The 19,599-nt window shown below is 37.9% G+C and overlaps 1 protein-coding gene across 6 annotated transcripts in view; it reads left to right on the plus strand.

The window, feature by feature from the left end:
- The window catches only part of PRELID2 (PRELI domain containing 2), an 82,779-nt gene that overhangs the window by 43,554 nt on the left and 19,626 nt on the right, over positions 1-19,599 (plus strand). For all 6 annotated transcript variants that reach the window (XM_027841944.1, XM_027841946.1, XM_027841949.1 and 3 more), the window contains one exon: positions 12,712-12,817. In XM_027841944.1, the coding sequence (XP_027697745.1) occupies positions 12,712-12,817 (106 nt within the window). The remainder of the gene's footprint in view (positions 1-12,711; positions 12,818-19,599) is intronic.

Genomic DNA, 19,599 nt, shown 5'->3' on the forward strand with positions numbered 1-19,599 from the left:
TCTCCTTCCCTTCTTTAAAGTTCTCCATATTGGGGATCCAACCAACCTTTCCAGGTGTATTTCATGCTCCTGTACTTAGCTCAATTAAACAACATTGTCTGTTCTCCTACTGTTTGCATGACACTATGCTAAATGAAAAAACCAAAAAAGAAAACTAGCCCTCTACCCTCAAGTAGCTTCTATCATAGTAGGTGAAAAAATATGTAAACATATGTAAATATAAAGTAATCTAAGGAGGAAGAGAACACCAAGAACCAGGGAGATCATGAGAGGTCTGGAAGAGATGTCACCTGAGCTGAACCATGAAGGAAGTTAAGAATTTTAGTAGGTGGAGGTGAAAAAGCACTCTAGAGTCTAGCCAAACTAGACTTCTAGATCTTCTCCAATCTCATTCTGCTTCCTCTTGCTTCCGTTCATTTGTAAATGTCATCCCACACACTCAAAATGTAATTCTTCTGAACCTATTGAAATTGTTTTCTTTCCCCATTGAAATAATTTCTTTTTCTTCATGTTTTCCCGGGGTATTTTTCTCTGGATCTTTCCTTTGCTCTTACCACACAATGTCTTGTATTGTATGTTGAATTTCAGTCCTCCCTATTATATCATAAGCTCCTTGCAGGTGGGGCCTGAAGTGTATAATTTTTCATCTTTGCATTTCTAGCAGTAGAAATTTAATTGGAATCAACTAGCACCACTACTTGGATCCTAGGAACATAGATTTAGACCTAGAAGGAAGCTTAGAGACCATCAAGTTCAGCCCTCTCCTTTTACAGATAAGGAAAATGAGGCTGAGTGGTTAAATGACTTATTCAGAGTAACATAGCTAATATGTGTCTGAGGCAGGAATCAAACTCAGGTATTTCTGATTTTAAGTCAGCACTTTTCTTTCCTGGGCTGTAAGGGAAGTAAGCACTGTCATACTGAACAGGTAAGTTTTGATGGTGGTTGGGAGGAAATAGAGAAAATTGGAGAACACGGAGTGCTACAGGGCAAATTGGCCCAAATGGAATGTCTTGGTAATATACTTTTGGCATGGAGGGAGGTGTAATCTTTTGAAATATGAAAGGCAATGAACCATAATCTATTGGCTTTTCATCTCTCCCTCTGCCTTCGTTTACAAAACCTTACTCTTCATCTACACTGTGACCTCTAATCCATTGACTCCTCAGTTATCTCCCAGGCCATCTCTCTCACACTGTCTCTTCTTTTCCCCATCTTGACCCCTTGGTGAACATGTTAAACTCTACATTGTCCTCCTTTCTTGAATCCCTACCTTCCCAACCCCCCACCCCCCTTATCACATTGCCAATTCTGCCCAGTCAAGCTTCAGCCTTGGACCACTTCCACCACTCATCACCTTCTTTCCTACATATATGCTATTGAAAATCATATAACAGTTCTGATTGGTTTCATTGTAAGTATATTACACTACTTCATTTGGGTCCTCACTGCTGCTAGGTAATACTACTATAAACTGCCCTTATGAAATTATTATTTTACTCTCTGTAGTTGCTCTTCTAAAACCTCTTGTTCCTCCTGAAATCTCTCATGATTCTTCCTCCTCTCACTCTGAACTGAGAACCTTGGCTCATGTTTTACTGAAAAAATTGAAGCCATTTGCCTTAAGCTCCCTCTTCTCTCTTCCCCATTTCCAATTACTCAGTTGTTTTCTGCCATTATCTCCTCTTTTACTCCTTTCTCCGATGATAAAGTGGACTTAACTCCTTACCAGGCCAACCCTTCTGCTTTTTCAAGCCATCCCATTTCATCCTGTCTCCTCCAAAAGATTATCCCCCTAGTCATCCCCACTCTTACTTATTTTCAATTCCTCCATGTCTAGTGGTCCTTCTAATCTATGCCTGCTAATTATCATCATGTACCTCTTTTGCCCTTTCTAACTAAACTCAAAAAGGCCGTCTACAATAGGTGCCTCCACTTTCTCTCTTCTCATTCTCCTCTTAACTCCTTATAATCCAGCTTCTAACCTTATCATTCCACTGAAACTGCTTTCACCAAAATTAGTAATGATCTTTTAGTTGTGAAATCCAACGGCCTTTTCTCAATCCTCATTCTCCTTGACCTGTCTGCAGCCTTTGACATTGTTGATCATTCTTTATGCCTTGATACTCTCTTCTCTTTAGGTTTTTGGGATATCACTCTCTCCTGGTTCTCTTCCTACATATCTGACCATGCTGCCATCTCTTGCTGGATCTTTTTCCAGGTCATGCACTCTAACTCCAGTTGCTCCTCAGGGTTCTGTCCTGGACTATCTTCTCTTTTCCCTCTATACTGCTTCACTGTGTGAACTCATTAACTCCCATGGATTTAATCACCATTGCTATGCTGATGATTCTTAAATCTACCTTTTCTTCCCTATCCTCTTTGCTGACTTCCAATCTTGCATCTCCCATCGTCCTTCAGATGTCCTTGAGCTGGATGTCTAGAACAGATCTTAAACTCAACATGCCCCAAACTGTGTTCATTATCTTTCCCTCTAACTCTCTACCTTCCCTTCCCTATTACTGTAGAGGACAGCATCCTTACCCGAGTCCCTCAGGGGAACTGAGAAGTCCTCCTGGACTCTTCACTATCTCTCACCCTGTCATTTTCAATCTGTGGCCGAGGCCTGTCAATTTCATCTTTGTAACATCTCTCAAATGTACCCTCTTTTCTCTTCTGACACTGCTATCATTCTGGTGCTGGTTTTCATTACCTCATGCTTAGACTATTGTAATAGCCTGCTGGTGGGTCTGCCTGTCTTAAGTCTTTCTCCTCTCTAATCTATCGTTTGTGCCACTGAAGTGATTTTCCTGAAGCATAGATCTCATCATATCATCCACCCTACTCAATAAATACTGTGGCTCCCTATTGTCTCCAGGATCAAATATAAAATGGCATTCAAAGCATTTCATAACTAAGCCCCTTCCTACTTTTCTAATCTTCTTACACCTTATTCCTAGATTTGTTTTCCAGTGATGCTGGTCTCCTGGCTGTTCTAGGAACAAGGCACTCCATCTCTTGACTCTGGGCATTTTCTTTGCTTCTCTCCTATTGCTAGAATGCTCTCCCTTCTTTGCTCCTCCTACTGACTTTCCTGGCTTCCTTAAGTGCCAACTAAAATTCCAACTTGTATAGGAAGGCTTTTTCAACCGCTAAGAATGTACCCATTCTTAGGCCTTCCTTCTCTTAATTATTTCCTCTTTATCCTGTATGTAGCTTGCTTTGTTTATATTTGTTTGCACCTTGTCTTTCCCATTAGGTTGCAGGCTTCTTGAGAGAGTTTTTTGCTTCCTTTTAAATCCCTAGTGCTTAGCACAGTGTCCAGCACATATTAATTGCTTATTAAATCTTTATTGATTGATTGAATTAAATTTCACTTTTGGGGCTCATAGTTAGGGGAAGAAATTATGTTCCTTCCCTTTTCATGCCTTTGGTTTTTGTTTATTCTGTAAGCGATAAGGATAATTTAGTCTACTTTATTTTTTCATTCATTCACCAAAGATGAGTCTACTAAATGCTGTGTATCCCACATCAAAGTTGTTCCTTAATGCCTCATCACAGTGTAGGGGTGACTTATGATTCTCAAAGGCTAAGTCAAAGGTTGGTGGGTCACTAGCATTGGCATGTCTTACTAATCTAGAGTGGTAAAAGGAACATTGGATGTAGAATTAGAAGACTTGGATTTGAGTTCCTGCTCTGTCACTTACCATGTAATCTTGGACAAGTCATCGAACCTTTAAGAGTTTCATTTTTTTTTCTTTTATGAAATGATAGAGCTTTCATAGATTGTTAAATCTAACTCTTTTTAAACTCTCACATTCCTGTAGTCATGGCCTTGGGGTGAGGGTGAGGAAGCAGAGCAACTTGGAAACTTCATGATGTAACCATTTGGTGTGACATTATTTGTTATTCCGTGTTTGGTCCTTCTAGGGAGTGGATCAGTGGGTTTCCCAAACCTTTCAGGGACCTATAGAGAACATTGAACTCTGCCTCAATTGTCCTCTCACAAGTGCATGCAGATATCTTCTCATCCTTTCCTCCCCCTTTTTCACTTTGTCTCAATGACTACCCTAAAGGCAAAAGTCCTTCATAAGGATACCATTATTCTTAAGAATAAATTTTCCAGTAAACAATTAAAAAAACTCAATTAGATATTGCTTTGTTTAAAATATTTGCTATTAAAGTGCTACTAGGGAATCTCCCTCTTCTACTCCCCTCCCCCCTGTCCTAATCAGCCTAATCTTATCCTAATAGTGATCCTTCTGTACTTCCTGGTTCTTGTGCACTGTCTCAATACTAAGCTCCCTACAAGTCCAAGGGATACTTGTCCTATCCCAACAGGCAACAATAGCTATTTACTCTACTTAATTTAGCATTGTATAAAGAGTAGAGTGCAGGACTCAGTCATAAGAAACCTGGCTTTGTATTCCACCTGCTATTTGGGTTTTTTTTTTTTTTGCTTGGTAATGAGGTTAAGTGACTTGCCCAGGGTCACACAGCTAGTAAATGTTATGTGTCTGAGGGCAGGTTTGAACTCAGGTCCTCCTGAATCCAGGGCTGGTGCTCTATCTACTGTGCCCCTTAGCTGCCCCCTATTTGGGTCTTTTTATGTTTTCTAATGAAACACACTGTTACTTCCTTTGCTTTATTGTGACTATTTAGGCAAGGGATTCTTTCTTAACCCAGGAATCCACGAACTTTTTTTTAGGTCTTGATAACTATATTTCAATATAATTGGCATCCTACAAAATTCTATGTATTTTATATTATGTATTCAAAAATATTCTGAGAAGGCATCTATTGGTTTTATCAGATTGCCAAAGGGATCAATGGTACAAAAATGGTTAAGAGGACCTGATTTTGATGCTCCTAATAAAAAACTTTAGGTGTGTGATAGTTACTGCAATAAGTAGATTGTAAATAGTCAGAGAGGGCTGCAGTGCAGATTTGTTCATTTGTTTGACAAACTACTAACCCATCAATGTCTAGTTCTTCCCCGCAAGATTGTAAGCAAGAAAAAGTATTCCATTGTACCCATTAAAACTAAAAGTCAAATTTGGTTGGCTTGGTCTCTTCAGTAACCCCCCCTCCCCCATCAATGAAAATTCATGGAATCATATTATAGTCCTAGATTTTACCTCACATAAGGGACTTGTGCAAAAAGCACTTTGTAGGGTTTTCTTTTTCTTTTTTTCAGTTGGGAAAGAGAGAAAATGAATGCTTGATAATTGAAAAATAAGATTAACAAAGAAAGCATCTTGTAAATAGTGGAACACTATATAAATATGAATTCATTATTAGGATAATAAATTTCTGTTTGATTTAATGTAACATTTGATACTAGAAGAGACTCTAGAGATTATCTAGTCCCAAGTAGTCATTTTGCAGATGTGGAAACTGAGGCCCAGAGCAGTGAAGTGGTTTTCCTGAGGGAACACAATGTGCTACTATCAGAACCAGTTCTGGAACCTAGGTCTGGTCTGGAGTTCTTTTTACAGTATTACACTGTACCTGAGCTCAGAGATAAAAATGGCCATGGTTAAAAATATTATTCTACTTCATAACTTAGTTTTATCATTAATCGAAATGAAGGAGAAGGAAGGGCATCTCCCTTGTGTATAGTATTGCACCAGAGATGGAGTATTTTTCTCTTTCTTTTCTTTTTCTTTTTTTCCTGAAGCATCTGGTCTAGAACATTGCTAGAGGCAGTATTCTGGGATAGATTGTCAATTGGATTATTCTAATATGACAGCTCCTATGTTTCCAGAGACAAGTAGTTCCCAAGGGGAAAAACTAAAATTTTAGTGTTTGGAAAACTTTTTTTGGGTTTCTTTTGTTTCATGGGTTACTTATTTTTGTTTTTTACTCGAAAGATTTGGGTGAACCTGGACCCAAACCCTAGATTATAAATTCTTTAAGGTTAGGGATCTTGATTCATTTATCTTTTTATCTTTCTTAGAACCTATCAAAGGACTTGGCATGTTTATATTTGGCATAGTTTTTACATTGTGCTAAAGAATAGAAGTATATGATTTTAAAGGTCTGAGATATGTATATGATGGAATAATGAGCTGCAGAATCTTTTTGTAGAAATCATTCAAGTGGTTAAGTGTTTTTTTTTAATAAATTTTGCATATTTGAGGAAAGGGACTGTGAATGGCAAGGCACAAACCAAATAAATGGTTATCTAGGGAGCCACAGTGCTAAATTACTCTTTTCTCTGAATTTTCCTTTGGGAGAAGTGGAAGAATCCTTTGGACTTAACCACAAATGCATTTATACCTGCCACTCACTGGCAATGGAAATGTTAGACAGGATTGGTGTCTGCTCAACTACTAGGACCCATTTCTATTTCTACTGTTTCCTCCCATCCTTACCTAACCTTTTCAGTAGTGACTCATGACCAGTTGTCTGTAATGTTGTCTTGCCATGAGAATGGATTTTATAGTAATAATGCTGTTTCTATAGCATTTTAAAGTTTTTGAAGTGCTTTTCTCACAACAACCCTGTGAGGTAGGTAGTGTTAAGTATCATTATCTCTATTTTACAAATGAGGAAACTGAAACTCAGTCAAGTGACAAGCCAAAGGCCATACAGCTGGTAATTGTCACAGACAGGACTCTAAAACTCAGTACTTTTTCCACTATACTGCAGAAACAGTTAGATTATGGAAATAATCCCCTACAGTGCCTTGCCCAGGGCTTTCTTTGGTTTTACTAGATATTGAGTAAATAAGATGAGATGAGAGAATCTTTACAGGCTTTGCTTTAAATAGCGTGGAAATATAATCCAGGTAGTTAGAGACAGTGTGGTGTAGTAGATAGATCACCAACCTAGGGTTCAGGAAGAACTGAGTTCAGATCCTTTCTGACACACCACGAATAACTCACTTAATAGCTCAGTGTTACAGATAACCCCTTAGAAGATTATAAATTGTAGAATAGTTGTGGTCTGCCTTTGTGGAGGTGATTTCCTCTCTGGGAGTACCCTACACCATTAAAATCAAAGGCTTGGTTTTTTTTTTTTAAGAACAAATCAAAAGTGTTTTAAATCCACTTAATGGGCCTAATTTGAATGGGAAATGGCATAATGTGAGGTTATAAAGTCTGTATTTCTTTTGGGGGAACCCACTTGCTCTGTGGGTGTTGAAGGAAAGGCTTGATACAATCTGAATTAGAATGATGTTCATACTCCTCCCTTTCTCTTTCTTTTTCTCCCTTTTCCCCTTTCTTTTTCTTTCTCTCTGCTCTTTTTTTTTTAACCAAAGGCATTTTAATTAAACTCCCATCATGAAAATAATTAGGCCAAATTTGCCATACTTAACCAGTCAATAATTCAGTGGTGGGATCTCGTTAATAGACTTTGCTCTCCCCATGACTGCCATCTCAGGGATGCAGGGTAGGTAGCTGTGCACTGTAGGGATTAAATGGTGATCAATATTTTCCATGAACTTTTTGTCCTCCACAGAAAGAGACAGAAACACAACTGTAACTAAATGAAGCTGAGACAAAGGGAGGTTGGTTATACCCTGTGGTTTACTTGAACAAAGCAGTTTCTAGGACTTGGATTATTCTTTCTGTCTTTGATCCCATATGTTCATATTTAATTACATCAATCTGATGGGGAAAAAATTATAAGTGTGTCTCAGATACAAGGACTGAATGGGCCTGGATTTGTCAGTAAAATTTTGTAGCTCTTATTGGCCTGTTCATTGATCAGCCATGTGAAGACTGCTCCCTACTGAATTCAGCAGCATGAATGCCAGTGATGTTTTCCAAAGAGAAAGTAGGAAATCTGATATGGAACATGTTCCATGTGCTTTCATTTATTGAAGATAACTCAACTCAGCAAATATTTTATTTTTTAAGTATCTGATATATTCAAGGCACAAATATAAAAAACACAAACAAATACAAAATTACAAATTTTGTAAAATAAAAAAAAAAAACCCCAAACAAAAAACCAGGAAAACATTCTTGCCCTCAAGGTGTTTACATGTGAAGTCTTTCAAAGTTAATCAATCATCAGTGACTTGGATAAAGTAGAAAGAACAGTGAGGGAGTGGCATGGGAGGCAGTATTTCAGAATAAGGGAAAAGGATTTGAAATGACCTTGGTAAACTACAGAAGTAGATTATAGAAAAAACCACAACAGAATGAAGTTATAAAGTTAAATTGATGGTAGTTTACATGGGGGCTGTGTGGTACTTCTTTTTATTCACCTCTGATTGACTGTCTAACATTCTTTTCAAGCTCCCAGGGCCATTTCTATCCTTGTATTTCACTGCAGGTGACTACCTCTTATTGAAAAATTGAGGCCATGCATTGTAAGCTCCCTCATCTTTTCTGCTCCACACCTCAAAACCTCTCAATGTCTTTAATCATTTTCTCTGCTTTTGCTAAAGAAGAAATAGTCTTTTCTCCTAAATAAAGTTATATTTCCATTTGTGCTATCCCCTTCTATTTCCTCTGAAATCTTGCCCCATCCATTTTAATCACTTATCTTCAGTCTGTCCTTATTTTCCCCCATTACTACATCTGTAAACTCTTGATTTCTGGTCAGTTTGTTCCCCACAGAAGCAGTGTAGTCTAATGGATAGAGAGGTATCCTTGAGTCCAGGAAGACCTTCTCTGGGCCTGAAAACATGCTTAGGTCTCTTCTGAACTTAAAAGTTGACTAGTATCAAACTGGTCAAAGTTCGATGCCTCTTCTCCTTCACTGCTGAACTTCTATAAAAGGTTGTTTACACTCGCTATTTTACTTCTCATCAACCCCTCCCTCCTCACCCTTTTATAATCCGGCTTCTGACCCCTGGACGCAGAGTAGAAAAACAGGAGGAAATTGAGCTATAATGCATTTGGTGAATTGTCTTAGTACTTTTAATGATGCCAGGCTGATCTCTGATTTGTCTTTCATAATAAAGGTTATATTTTATACACATACATATATACATATGTATAAATATACATATATGTATATATTAATTTACTAAGTGCCAAGCACTGTGCTAGGGCCTGAGGATATACATAGAAAAGCATGGTAGTCTCTGCTTTCAAGCACTCGCATTCTATTGGGAAAGAGCACAAATAGAGAGGTGGGGTCATCACACAGCAGGCTGGACGAGGAAGCTCAGAAGTCCACAGGGTGCACTGGCAAAGCAGTTAATGATGTCGAGGGATCTGGCGAATTCAATGACAGGGAAGCTGGCAAGGTCAGGTATTCTTTCATCTTACCAGAAGGACTGTAGCTCTTGACTCCTTTCTCATATGTGAACTAATTCAATGAACTGCCCATCTAATTGCATGTCATGATGTGGGGCAACAGGTTTTCTTCATTTCAATGTGAAAAGACTTGAATCATCTTATCGTCTTCATTAGATGTATAGAGAACTGGGTAGTAAAATGGTGGGGGAAGGAGAATAACATAGAGACATAGGAGAATAGGTGAAAATAACTGGTTTTAGCTAGCATGGAAAAAAAAAAGCTAAGGGATGATTTAATAAAAGACTTTAAACATGAGGTAAATTAAGGGTGTGCCCCTTTGCCGAAAATGACTTGTAGAAGATACGTGAGGACTTTTGAATTGGTTAGCCCATGAAGTACTCTTATAAAAAGGTTGGTGATGACCTCTATTACCATCTTCACTGAAGACAATGAAATAAGTGAACATATAATAATAGTAGTAGCTCATACTAAAAAAAAAAAGAACACAGCTTACAAAATACTTTCCTTATGAGTCCTCTGAGGAAAAAGGCACAAGTATTATTATAACTATCAAATTTGCCCCATGTGAAACAATAGGTATTCTTTATCCACTTGTGGTTTTTTTTTTCTGTGTGGATAATAAGGGATAGGGACCTGTGATTTCAGTGAAACAGGGAACTCCAAAGTGAAGGAACTACATCTACAAATGCAGGTCCTTTTCTGTGATCTATTGTTTTGGTTGCTCATGGTCACATAGCTATTTGTGTGACTTGGAAAGAAACTGAGTCTCATTGATGAGGTAATTGGCCCCCCCCCCCCAGTTATGTAGCAAGAAGGAAAAGGACTCATAATATATTTTTCCCAGTGTACTGTACTTCATCTATATGAATCATAGCGTTAAGGATTTAGTTTACATATGTGAATAATCCAAAAATTGCTGATCGTGATTGCTAAACACTGGGATGAATTATTGAGAGAAGGCATAGTATTTCTTGCCCTTTAGTTTTTAAAAAATAAACTGTCCTATGACAAGGGCATAACTTCTCTTTTGAACCCTATTATTCTATGATATGTGGGGAGATTCTGAGGACATTTTTCAGAAGGTTTCTGCTATAGATGACTGAAGGAATGGAGCTAGAGGACTGCAGTTTCCCTCAAATTGTAAGAATGTTCAACTTTTCATTTTAAATATTAAAATCTCTGTAAAGTTCTATGTTGATAACCTGTAATCAAGGAAGGGAAAGATTAATGTCTCAAGAATATAATTTTATGCAAGCAAATGATTTTAAATGGGCTTAAACATGAGAGATAGAAGGACCCTTATCTAACCTATGAAAACATTCTGAATATTTGGATAAACTATCGTGTGTGTGTGAGTGGGGAGGGGAGAGAGAGAGAGAGAGAGGAGTTTTGAATGGTTTTCCTTTGCCTTATGAATCAAAATGCATAGGCTGTTACTCAGTAGAAAGAGTCCAATCTGGGGCTTACAGGGACAATTTAGACCATGATAACAAAGCTTTTTGGATCCAAGAAGTTACCAGAAATGCCTTCACTGTGAATGCACATTACCAGAAAATGTGCCTTTTATTTTCTCTCTTATCCATGTTAAAGGAGAGGGAAAGCTACAGATACCCCCTTCTACCACTTTTGATTGAAAATAAAATTTTGGGGAGAAAGGAGTCTAAATGGCTCAGGAGAATGGTAATCTTTCATTCCCGATGTCACCAATTCATTTCTGTAAACCCAAGATTCTTTTTTGAAGGCCTGTAAACTCATTGGTGTCTCAGTTGTTTTTTAATGGACGTGTAGCCAGATGACAATGATAGGTCCCATAGAGATAGTTTCAGAAAAGGACAAAAAATGGAAGGGAAACATAATTCAGTACTTCTTCCTAACCTCTGAGGAGTTCTTTTGGAACATATTAATGGAATGCTGAAGAAGGCTGTAGAGCAGCTGCTCTCTTTCCTCCTTCCCTCCTCATGAACAACAACAACAAAAGATTCCAGACAACAGGAATATTAAAGATCATGTTAATATGCCATTTTCCTAGAAGGAAGCTATTAAAAAAAACTTGAATGAGAATATTTTTGCCTCAATTTGAAAATCGTATTAAAAAATTCACTACTGAACTACTATGCATGAGTTGGGAAGGGGAGAATTTGGGGAGCTTATTCAACTTCCCTGCTGTGTAGCAGCAAATGTTTTCTGTATGAGGGATTTAGTGGCTGTGCCAGAAATATGGAAGATAGCCCATACACAAAGCCTACACTCTGAGACCCAAATTAATGCAATGAAATTTTAGGGTACGGTTAGCTGTCTCTTGGTCTCAAAAGGTATGAGAATATGATCACTGAAGTGAGCTCCTGGGCTACTTCTGGTTAGGGGCATACTTTGCCAGGCCTGTGGAGTCTCTGACTTTGGGTCTGTCATTGATTCTACAAGTACCAAGACCACAAAGAAAGGGTCAGGAAAGAAAATTGGGGGCTTCTGACCCTTCCTTATATACAGGCACGGTGAGTAGAGTGGTGGACCTAGAGTCAGGAAGACTTAAATTCAAATCTGATGTCATACACATACTAGTTGTGTGACTTTGAGTAAGTCACTTAACCTCCATTTGCCTCAGTTTCCTCAACTGCAAAATGAAGACAATAAGAGCACCTATCTCACAGGGTTGTTAAAAGGAGCAAATGAGTTGATAATTGTGAAAGCACTTAGCACAGTTCCTGTCACATAGTAGGCACCATACAATGCTTTCCTTTTCCTTTCCTTCCCCCTAAAAAACTTAAATCTTAGGACATTTCTAATTTTTTTTTTATCCTTCTTTTTGATCTTGCTTTGGATTTTCCAGCATTTTAGCAGATGGAGAGAAAAAATGTTATCTTGCCTCTATACTCTCACCTTTGCTTTATGATCTTGAGTAGTATAATTAATTGGGAGAATGAAGAAAATGGGGAACAAGATATATAGGGAGGGGCTAGTTTTGCTCACCCCATGACTGAACTTGTAAATTTATCATTTACTGCACAGATTGCTCTTGTGACCTTGGACTGGGTCTTCTGAGACATTCTAATCTGTAGGTTCCTAGGGTAAGCTACCTCCCTCCATGTGGATGGCCATCATGTATACAGCTATAGCTTCCTGGGATTTTGGACTAAGGGCCCCCTGGCTCAAGAAGGCAAGGGTAGCAAAGAGCATAAAAGAACAAAAGAGCCAGTAAGTCTGTCCTAAACACATAACTTAACCCAGTTTTCCTCAGCCAGTCTCCAAACTTGAAAAAATTCACTGTCTGTACAGTAACAGGTTAATGTTTCCCTAGGATTTTTACTCACCTTTATATGTTGGGGTGTTTTGTATCTGTGCAATGGATCAGAAGACAAAGTCAGGGGGAGAAAAAAGGTGTGTCATTACAACACAGTAAAGGACAAATGATCCTTTTAATTTATTGAAAATTTATATCATCTTTGTACAGAGAAATAAAATTACATCAGAAGGATATGTTCTATTGCAGGACAGAATTCATACAAAGAGGCAGAATATCAATCACTGGGGCAGGATTTCTCAACTGCATATTAGAGACTTTTGCCTGTACTTTTCTAAAGCAGGGCGCCCAGAAGGTAAGCTTATTTCCCTTCCTCCTACTAATCACTGGCATTCCTACCTTGCTGAGGCCTCATTCAAGTCTCTTTAAAGCACTATTCATTCTGATAATTTCACTTTGAATTTCATGCATTCTGTGAACTTTGGAACTGACTGGAAAAGTCCAGACTAGAAAAAAAAATCTCATTCTTTCTCCTTGCTTTTTGATATAAACCAAACTATATAGCCTTTCAATTTTATTTCTCCGATTACCCACAGGAACTCTTTGCTTAATTCAGACTGTTTTACTCACTATCTCCCATCATGGTTTGCATTCTACTGCCTCTATACTAAAGATTCTTGACTTTTTTTTTTGGTCATGGATTCTGTTTAGTATTCTGAATCCTATGGACGCCTTCTCAGAATAATGCTTTTAAATGTATAAAGAAAAAAATGGGATTATAAAAGAAACCATTTATATTGAAGTAAAGGTGTAATCTTTTTTTCTGTCCAAGTTCACAGTCCCCTGAAATCCATCTATAGATACCAGAGTAAGTACCCTTGATCTATGGCAATAGAGATAGTGACTTGATCTTTGGTTTCATTGCTATGAGGTGAGGAAAGTACCATTGTCAGTGTAGGTCGACATCTTTACAACTTGCAGTCTTAAAGGGTTTCTGGAGCAGCTAGGTGGCACAGTAGATAGAGCAATGGGTTGGGAATCAGGAAGCCTAATCTTCCTGAGTTCAAATCTGACCTCAGACACTTACTAGCTGTGTGATCCTGGGCAAGTCACTTAACCCTGTTTGTCTCAGTTTCCTCATCTTTAAAATGAGCTGGAGAAGGAAATGGCAAAACACCCCCAATATCTTTACCAAGAAAACCCCAAATGGGGTCAGAAAGAGTTGGACACGACTGAAATGATTGAGCAACAACAAAGAGCAGCAGTTCTCAAAACTGGGGGTCTTCAAAACTCTTTTGTTATTGTTGTTGTTCAAATAGGGCACACAGCATTACGTGACTTGCTCAGGTCCATACAACTAATAAATATTAGAGGCTAGATTTGAAACTCAGGTCTTTCTGACTCTAGGCCCAACACTCTATTGAATGGACCACCTAGATGCCCCAAAACCCCGACAAGGGGTCAAAGTCAAAATAATTTTCATAATAATATGATATTTTAGTTTTTAATATTGCAAATATTGATAGCGATAACCTACATAAATAAGAGCTCTTGGGCTGGGAGGAAGTGTCCTCAATAATTTTAAAGAGCTAAATGGGCTCATGAGACCAAAAAGTCTTTGAGAGCCTGAGTGACTTGCCCACAGTCACATTTGCCATAGTCAGTACTTGAACCAGATCTTCCTGGCCTTGAGACTGGTTTTCTATTCACTATGTCTTCTCTCTCTTTGCCTTTGCTAATTCTATTCCCATCCCATTCCCCTCTGCTTATCCAGAATCTGCCCAGTCTTCAAAGCCCATCTCAAGGGCCATGAAGTCTTCTCCTAGTACTTATCTGTCCACAGTAATATTTCCTTCCTATAACTGCCACCTATTGTCTCTACCAGCTATCGGACACTTAATTATGTTGTTTAACTTTTCAAGTATTTGTATCTTGTCTCCAAAACTTGACTAAAGCTGGAGGGCAGGGATCATTTTTTTTTTTTATATAACTATCCTTCCCATTACCTAATACAGTACTGAACAACATCAGACATTTCCTGAATATTTGTTGAATGAATGAAAGAAAATAGAATCAGCAATGTACTCTACAATGTTTCTGATGGATAAGACCATAATAATTTTTGAATGATTTTAAAGCTTTAAAATAATGTTCTCAAATAGAATGATGCTTTCAGATAAATTTCTCTGTTCTCCATGACTCACAATGTCTTAGAAACATTGCAGCTTTTCTCCTGTTCATATTTTACTTTCTTCTAATTTATTTATTATTTAATGGCTTTTGTTTAGTTTGGAAGCTTTTTAGGGGATGTTCTATTTGCTTTAACATTTTGATACAGTACCTTGGCATACAGTAAGCACTCAACAGATAAGCAAGTATATTGCAGTGGAGGGATTGTAAGCCTTAGGGGCAGGAGGAGATGAGGATTAACATCCCAGCTCTGATACTTATTACCTGTGTGACTCTGGGCAGGTCATGTAGTTTTTATGAGTCTGTTCCCTTATCTATATAATGAGCTTAATTATACCTCTACTACTTAACTCATAATGGTGTTCTCAACCAACAATTTAATAAGCATGTGTTAAGACCCTACTATGTGTCAGGCCCTGTACTGGGTGCTTGAGATACAAAGACAAGAGTGAACCAGTTAGCAAATCCCTGAATTCAAGAAGTATACATTCTGTGGAGGAGAAAACATGTGCATTTATAGGTATATGGAAAACAAATGCTAAACAGGATACAAGGTCATTTGTAGGGGAGGCCATTACTATCAGAGGGAACCAGTAAAAGTCTCATGTAGAGGATGTAGAGCTATGTCTTGAAGGAAACCAGGATTTCCAAGAGGGTGCAATAAGGAGGGAGATTCTTCCAGGGACAGAGACAGGAGATAAAATTTAGTGAGTGAAGAATAGCATGAAGGTCAGTTTGTCTGCATTGTACAGAGCACAGAGGAAGAGAGTAAAGTATAACACACAGAAAGGGCAGGATTGGCTAGGTTTCAAAGAGCTTTAAATGCCCAACAGTGGAGTTTGTATTTGATCCCACTGGTGATAAGGAGCAACCGGAGTTTGTTGAGTGTGTGTGTGTGTGTGTGTGTTTTGGGGGTGACATGGTCAGTCCTGCACTTGAGGAACATTACTGTGGTAGCTGTGTGTGGGATGATTTGAAAAGGCAAGAGACCTGAGACAGGATGTGAAATTAGGAAACTATTGCAGTAGTCTAGGTGAGAAGTGATGAGGATCTCAACTAGGGTGATGCCTATGTGAGAGGGGCTTGAACATAGACTTCATGCCCAGTGTCTGTGAACTAGCCTAGTTAAAGGAAGGAAGGAAGGAAATAAGCATTTATTAAGCTCCTCCCATGTGCCAGGAACTGTACTAAAATATTTCATTTGGTTCTCTCAACCACCCTGGGAGGTATTGTTATTATTATGCTCATTTTACAGTTGAAGAAATTGAGGCAGAGAGAGGTCAAGTGACTTCTCCAGGGTCACAGAGTAACTAAGTTTCTAAGGCTAGGCTTGAACTCAGCCTTTCCTGATTCTGTACCACCTAGCTACCTCTACTGAACTTTAGAGATGCTTCTTACCAGAAAGTTGGCCATCAAGCAGTGATCCCCTCTCCCTCACAATACATAAGAACCATTTATTTAGGCAATTGTTTCCTACCTTTAGGGTTGTGTACTCCTAAGGGTCTTGAAGTTGCTGATCTGGGGAGTTTTTGGGAATACCAAAAATTGACCTTTTGTTCTTTTTGCAGTGTGGCAAGAGGTTGGTCTGGGACTCCTAATCAAGGCTTCCCGTTACCTCCCCTCTACCCACCTGCTCTAGGTATGTGGGGTATTCAAAGAAGACTAGCACTTTGGTGTGAGGGCTTGCTGAGCACTTTTCAGGGCTGCTTGGGTATCTACTTGACATTCAGCTTTCACTTGTGGCTCCAAGAAGCTGTAGCATGTGCAGTGGCCACACCTCGTAAACTGTTTTAGCAGATTGGCTAAACCGGATTGAGAGTAACTGATGGGCTTCAAACTTGTTGGTGAGTTCTGGGGCAGGAGGTGTCTACTCCAAGAATGTGAAGATTTCCCATAGTGGAATGGGTAGATGAGAACAATTTATTCCCATGGCCATGAAGGTAGCTAAAGCAGGTGCTTTGGAGTGCTTTGAGCTTGGTCAGACATTGAAGACACCAAGGTCATCCATTCCATCCCAGACCATTGCCAATCATCTTGACTTTTGTCTTGCCACTGGACTTCAGTGACTATGAAAGAGAGTGAGGCTGATGACTTCCTGCAGCTCTGCCTTACTTAAATCCAATTCATGCATGAATCAGGCTATCATATTGTGATCTCATTAGTCTTCAAAAACAAAGGACAAATAAACCTTGATACAGAATATCATGTAAGCAAATCAAGCAAATAGCCTGTCTAGAGGATACAAATAATTATGTTATGTACATATGCTTTCCTGAGAAGCGTTATGGTTTTAGTAGAGAGAGGGCCCAATTTGGAATCAGAATAAGCTGGGTTAAAGGCTCGCTGCTGACTCCTACTGATTCTATGCCCCAGGTAACTCTCTGTCATAGGTACAGAAGGCAGCTGGATGGAGCAGTGCATAGAATGCTGGGCATTGAGTCAGAAAGGCATGAGTTCAATTCTAGTCTCAGACTTAATAGCTGTGTGACCCTGGGCAAGTTACTTAACCTCTGTTTGCCTCAGTTTCCTCTACTATAAAATGAAGAGATAATAACAGCACCTACCTCATAAGGTTGTTGAGGATCAAATGAGGTAATAGGTATAAAGTGCTTAGCACAGTGCCTGGCACATAGTATAGTAGGTAATTTATTTTCTTTCCTCTTGCCTGCATAGACCTCCTTGGTAGTCTGGTGAAGTGTAAGGGATCTTAGAATCATGTTTTTGAATGCACAAAATAAAATCCATAGAATTACGAAAGAAATCAATTATATTGAAGTGCAGATGTTAAAAAAATGTTTAAAAGTTCACAGACCTCAAGTTAAGAGCCCTTTTAGAGTCTAAGGTTAGTTGTTGATCTGAATTGGTAAGTAGTATTTCCTCACTAGGAACTCCCTATAGTCAACCAATCAATCAGCCAGTCAGCAAGTATTTATTAAGTACTTACTAAATACCAGGCAAAAATCACGTGGTATCTCTTCATAGTGTTCAGGTTTTGTTGGTGGAGACAACTTGTCCATATCAGTTAGTTATATAAAAAACCTTATCCCAGTTATATAAAAAATAAATACCAGGTGACTTATGTGTGTGTGTGTGTGTAAAGTGTAGTAGATATCTATTAAAAATTTTCAAATATATGTAGATGCTTTTGTAATTGAGAAAAAAAGAAGATTGTCTAAAGGTTTTACTGAATTTATAGTAGCTTTTTTATCACATTATTTTCTCAATCAATGTATGCTAATAGTACAACTATTATCAGGTGGGCATCCACAAGATGTTTCATGTTAAAAAAGGTTCCTCATACTCACAAAGGATGGCAACTGCTATAGTAAGTCATGAAAGGATGTCAGTGGAAGGGCTGTTGGTTGTGAGAAAACCTGTGCCAATGAAATCTTGGATCCTTGAAGGATGTAATTATTCACAAATTCATAAAATATAACTTGAAAGAAACTCACAAGATAGCTTAGGTACCTATTCTTACATGAATCTGTTTCTAACAGTCAATGTAGAGTTTATGAACTAAGAAGTAATTTCTAATAATTTTCTATTTATCCAAGTATTCCTACCAATAAGGAATTTGAGGACTGTTTTTTTTTTTCCCTAACACAACTGTTCTTTTTTTAGTCCAGTATTTCTGAGCACTCAGAGACTAGGGGAGATGCTATGGAAATATGGAGATCTTATTTTGCATCTATGTAGCATGTTTTTTAGTAAAAAAAAAATTAGGCTAGTGAAATACATTTGCTGCATGTGCTAAAATAATTTAAGTTATTCCACCCCCTCTATTGTCAAGATCCCATCATTATTTTCATTGTATTAAGAGGAAAACTGAAATAGAAAGAGACTGAATTCAGCAGGTTGTGAAATCACAGTGTGAGGACTGTAAGGGGTCTTAGAGAACATCTGGTTCAACTCTCTCATTTTACATATGAGAAAACAGACCCAGAGAGTTCAAATAACTTCAAATGGTTTGTGGAATTTCTTGGGATAAAATAATTTTAAAAAATTACATTTATTGACTTATACAATAAACCTTACACAATTTTTTAATATCTTAAAAAAATCCACCTTTTAACCTGCAACATATTCTCCTTTTAAGGCTATCATTTGTTTTGTAAGATTTGACATTGAGTTCATAAGATTTTGACACATTCTTAAATTCTTTATCATAAAACCACGCTTTGATCACATTGGATAGTATGTATCTTTGATAAACAGTCCAAGCCTAGCTTTGATTGTAGCCTATAAATTTTCTTTAAAAAAATTCAATTTTATTTTATTTTTGGTTCTTAATTCTTTCCCTCCCCCTTTCCCATTGAAAAGGCAAGAAAATTAAAACCCATTACAAATATGTATGCTCATGCAAAACAAATTCCTGCAGCAACTATATAAAAAGATGAAGAAAAAGTAAGAAAGAGAAGGAAAATATGCTTTAATTTGTACTTTGGGTCCATCAGCTCTTTATCTGGAGGTGGATAACATGCTTCATCATTAATCAGCCTATAGGTTTTCAATGAGGTTTAAATTGGGTGAGTTTCTTGATGACTGAATCATGTTAATTTCTAACTCTTGAGTAAGTTTCTTAACCTTTGTGACATGTGGCATTATATGAAATCCTTTTGCAATTATATTTCTCCATTTGGGAATTATTGTGATTTTGGAACAATTTTATTTCTCTATATCAGTATATTTTTCAGAGTTCATTGTTCTTTCAGTGGTGATAATACTTATAGGCTCACTAGAAGTAAAAAAAAAAAATCTCCAAAGCATTTTTAGGTAGATGTTTTCCAGTCTGGTGAAGATGCTCAGGTCTTACAGACTTACTTAGACTTCTGACAATTGTTTTAGCATAGTCATGAATGAAAAAGTGAGTTTCATGAGTAAAAATAAATACATATGTTTTTCGAGTCTCCATTCTCTAGTCCTTTGTGTTGTTTTGCCCAGGACAAA

The sequence above is a fragment of the Vombatus ursinus genome, unplaced genomic scaffold, assembly GCF_900497805.2.
Source record: "Vombatus ursinus unplaced genomic scaffold, bare-nosed wombat genome assembly UNPS02014863.1, whole genome shotgun sequence".
In the NCBI taxonomy this organism is placed as follows: Eukaryota; Metazoa; Chordata; class Mammalia; order Diprotodontia; family Vombatidae; genus Vombatus; species Vombatus ursinus.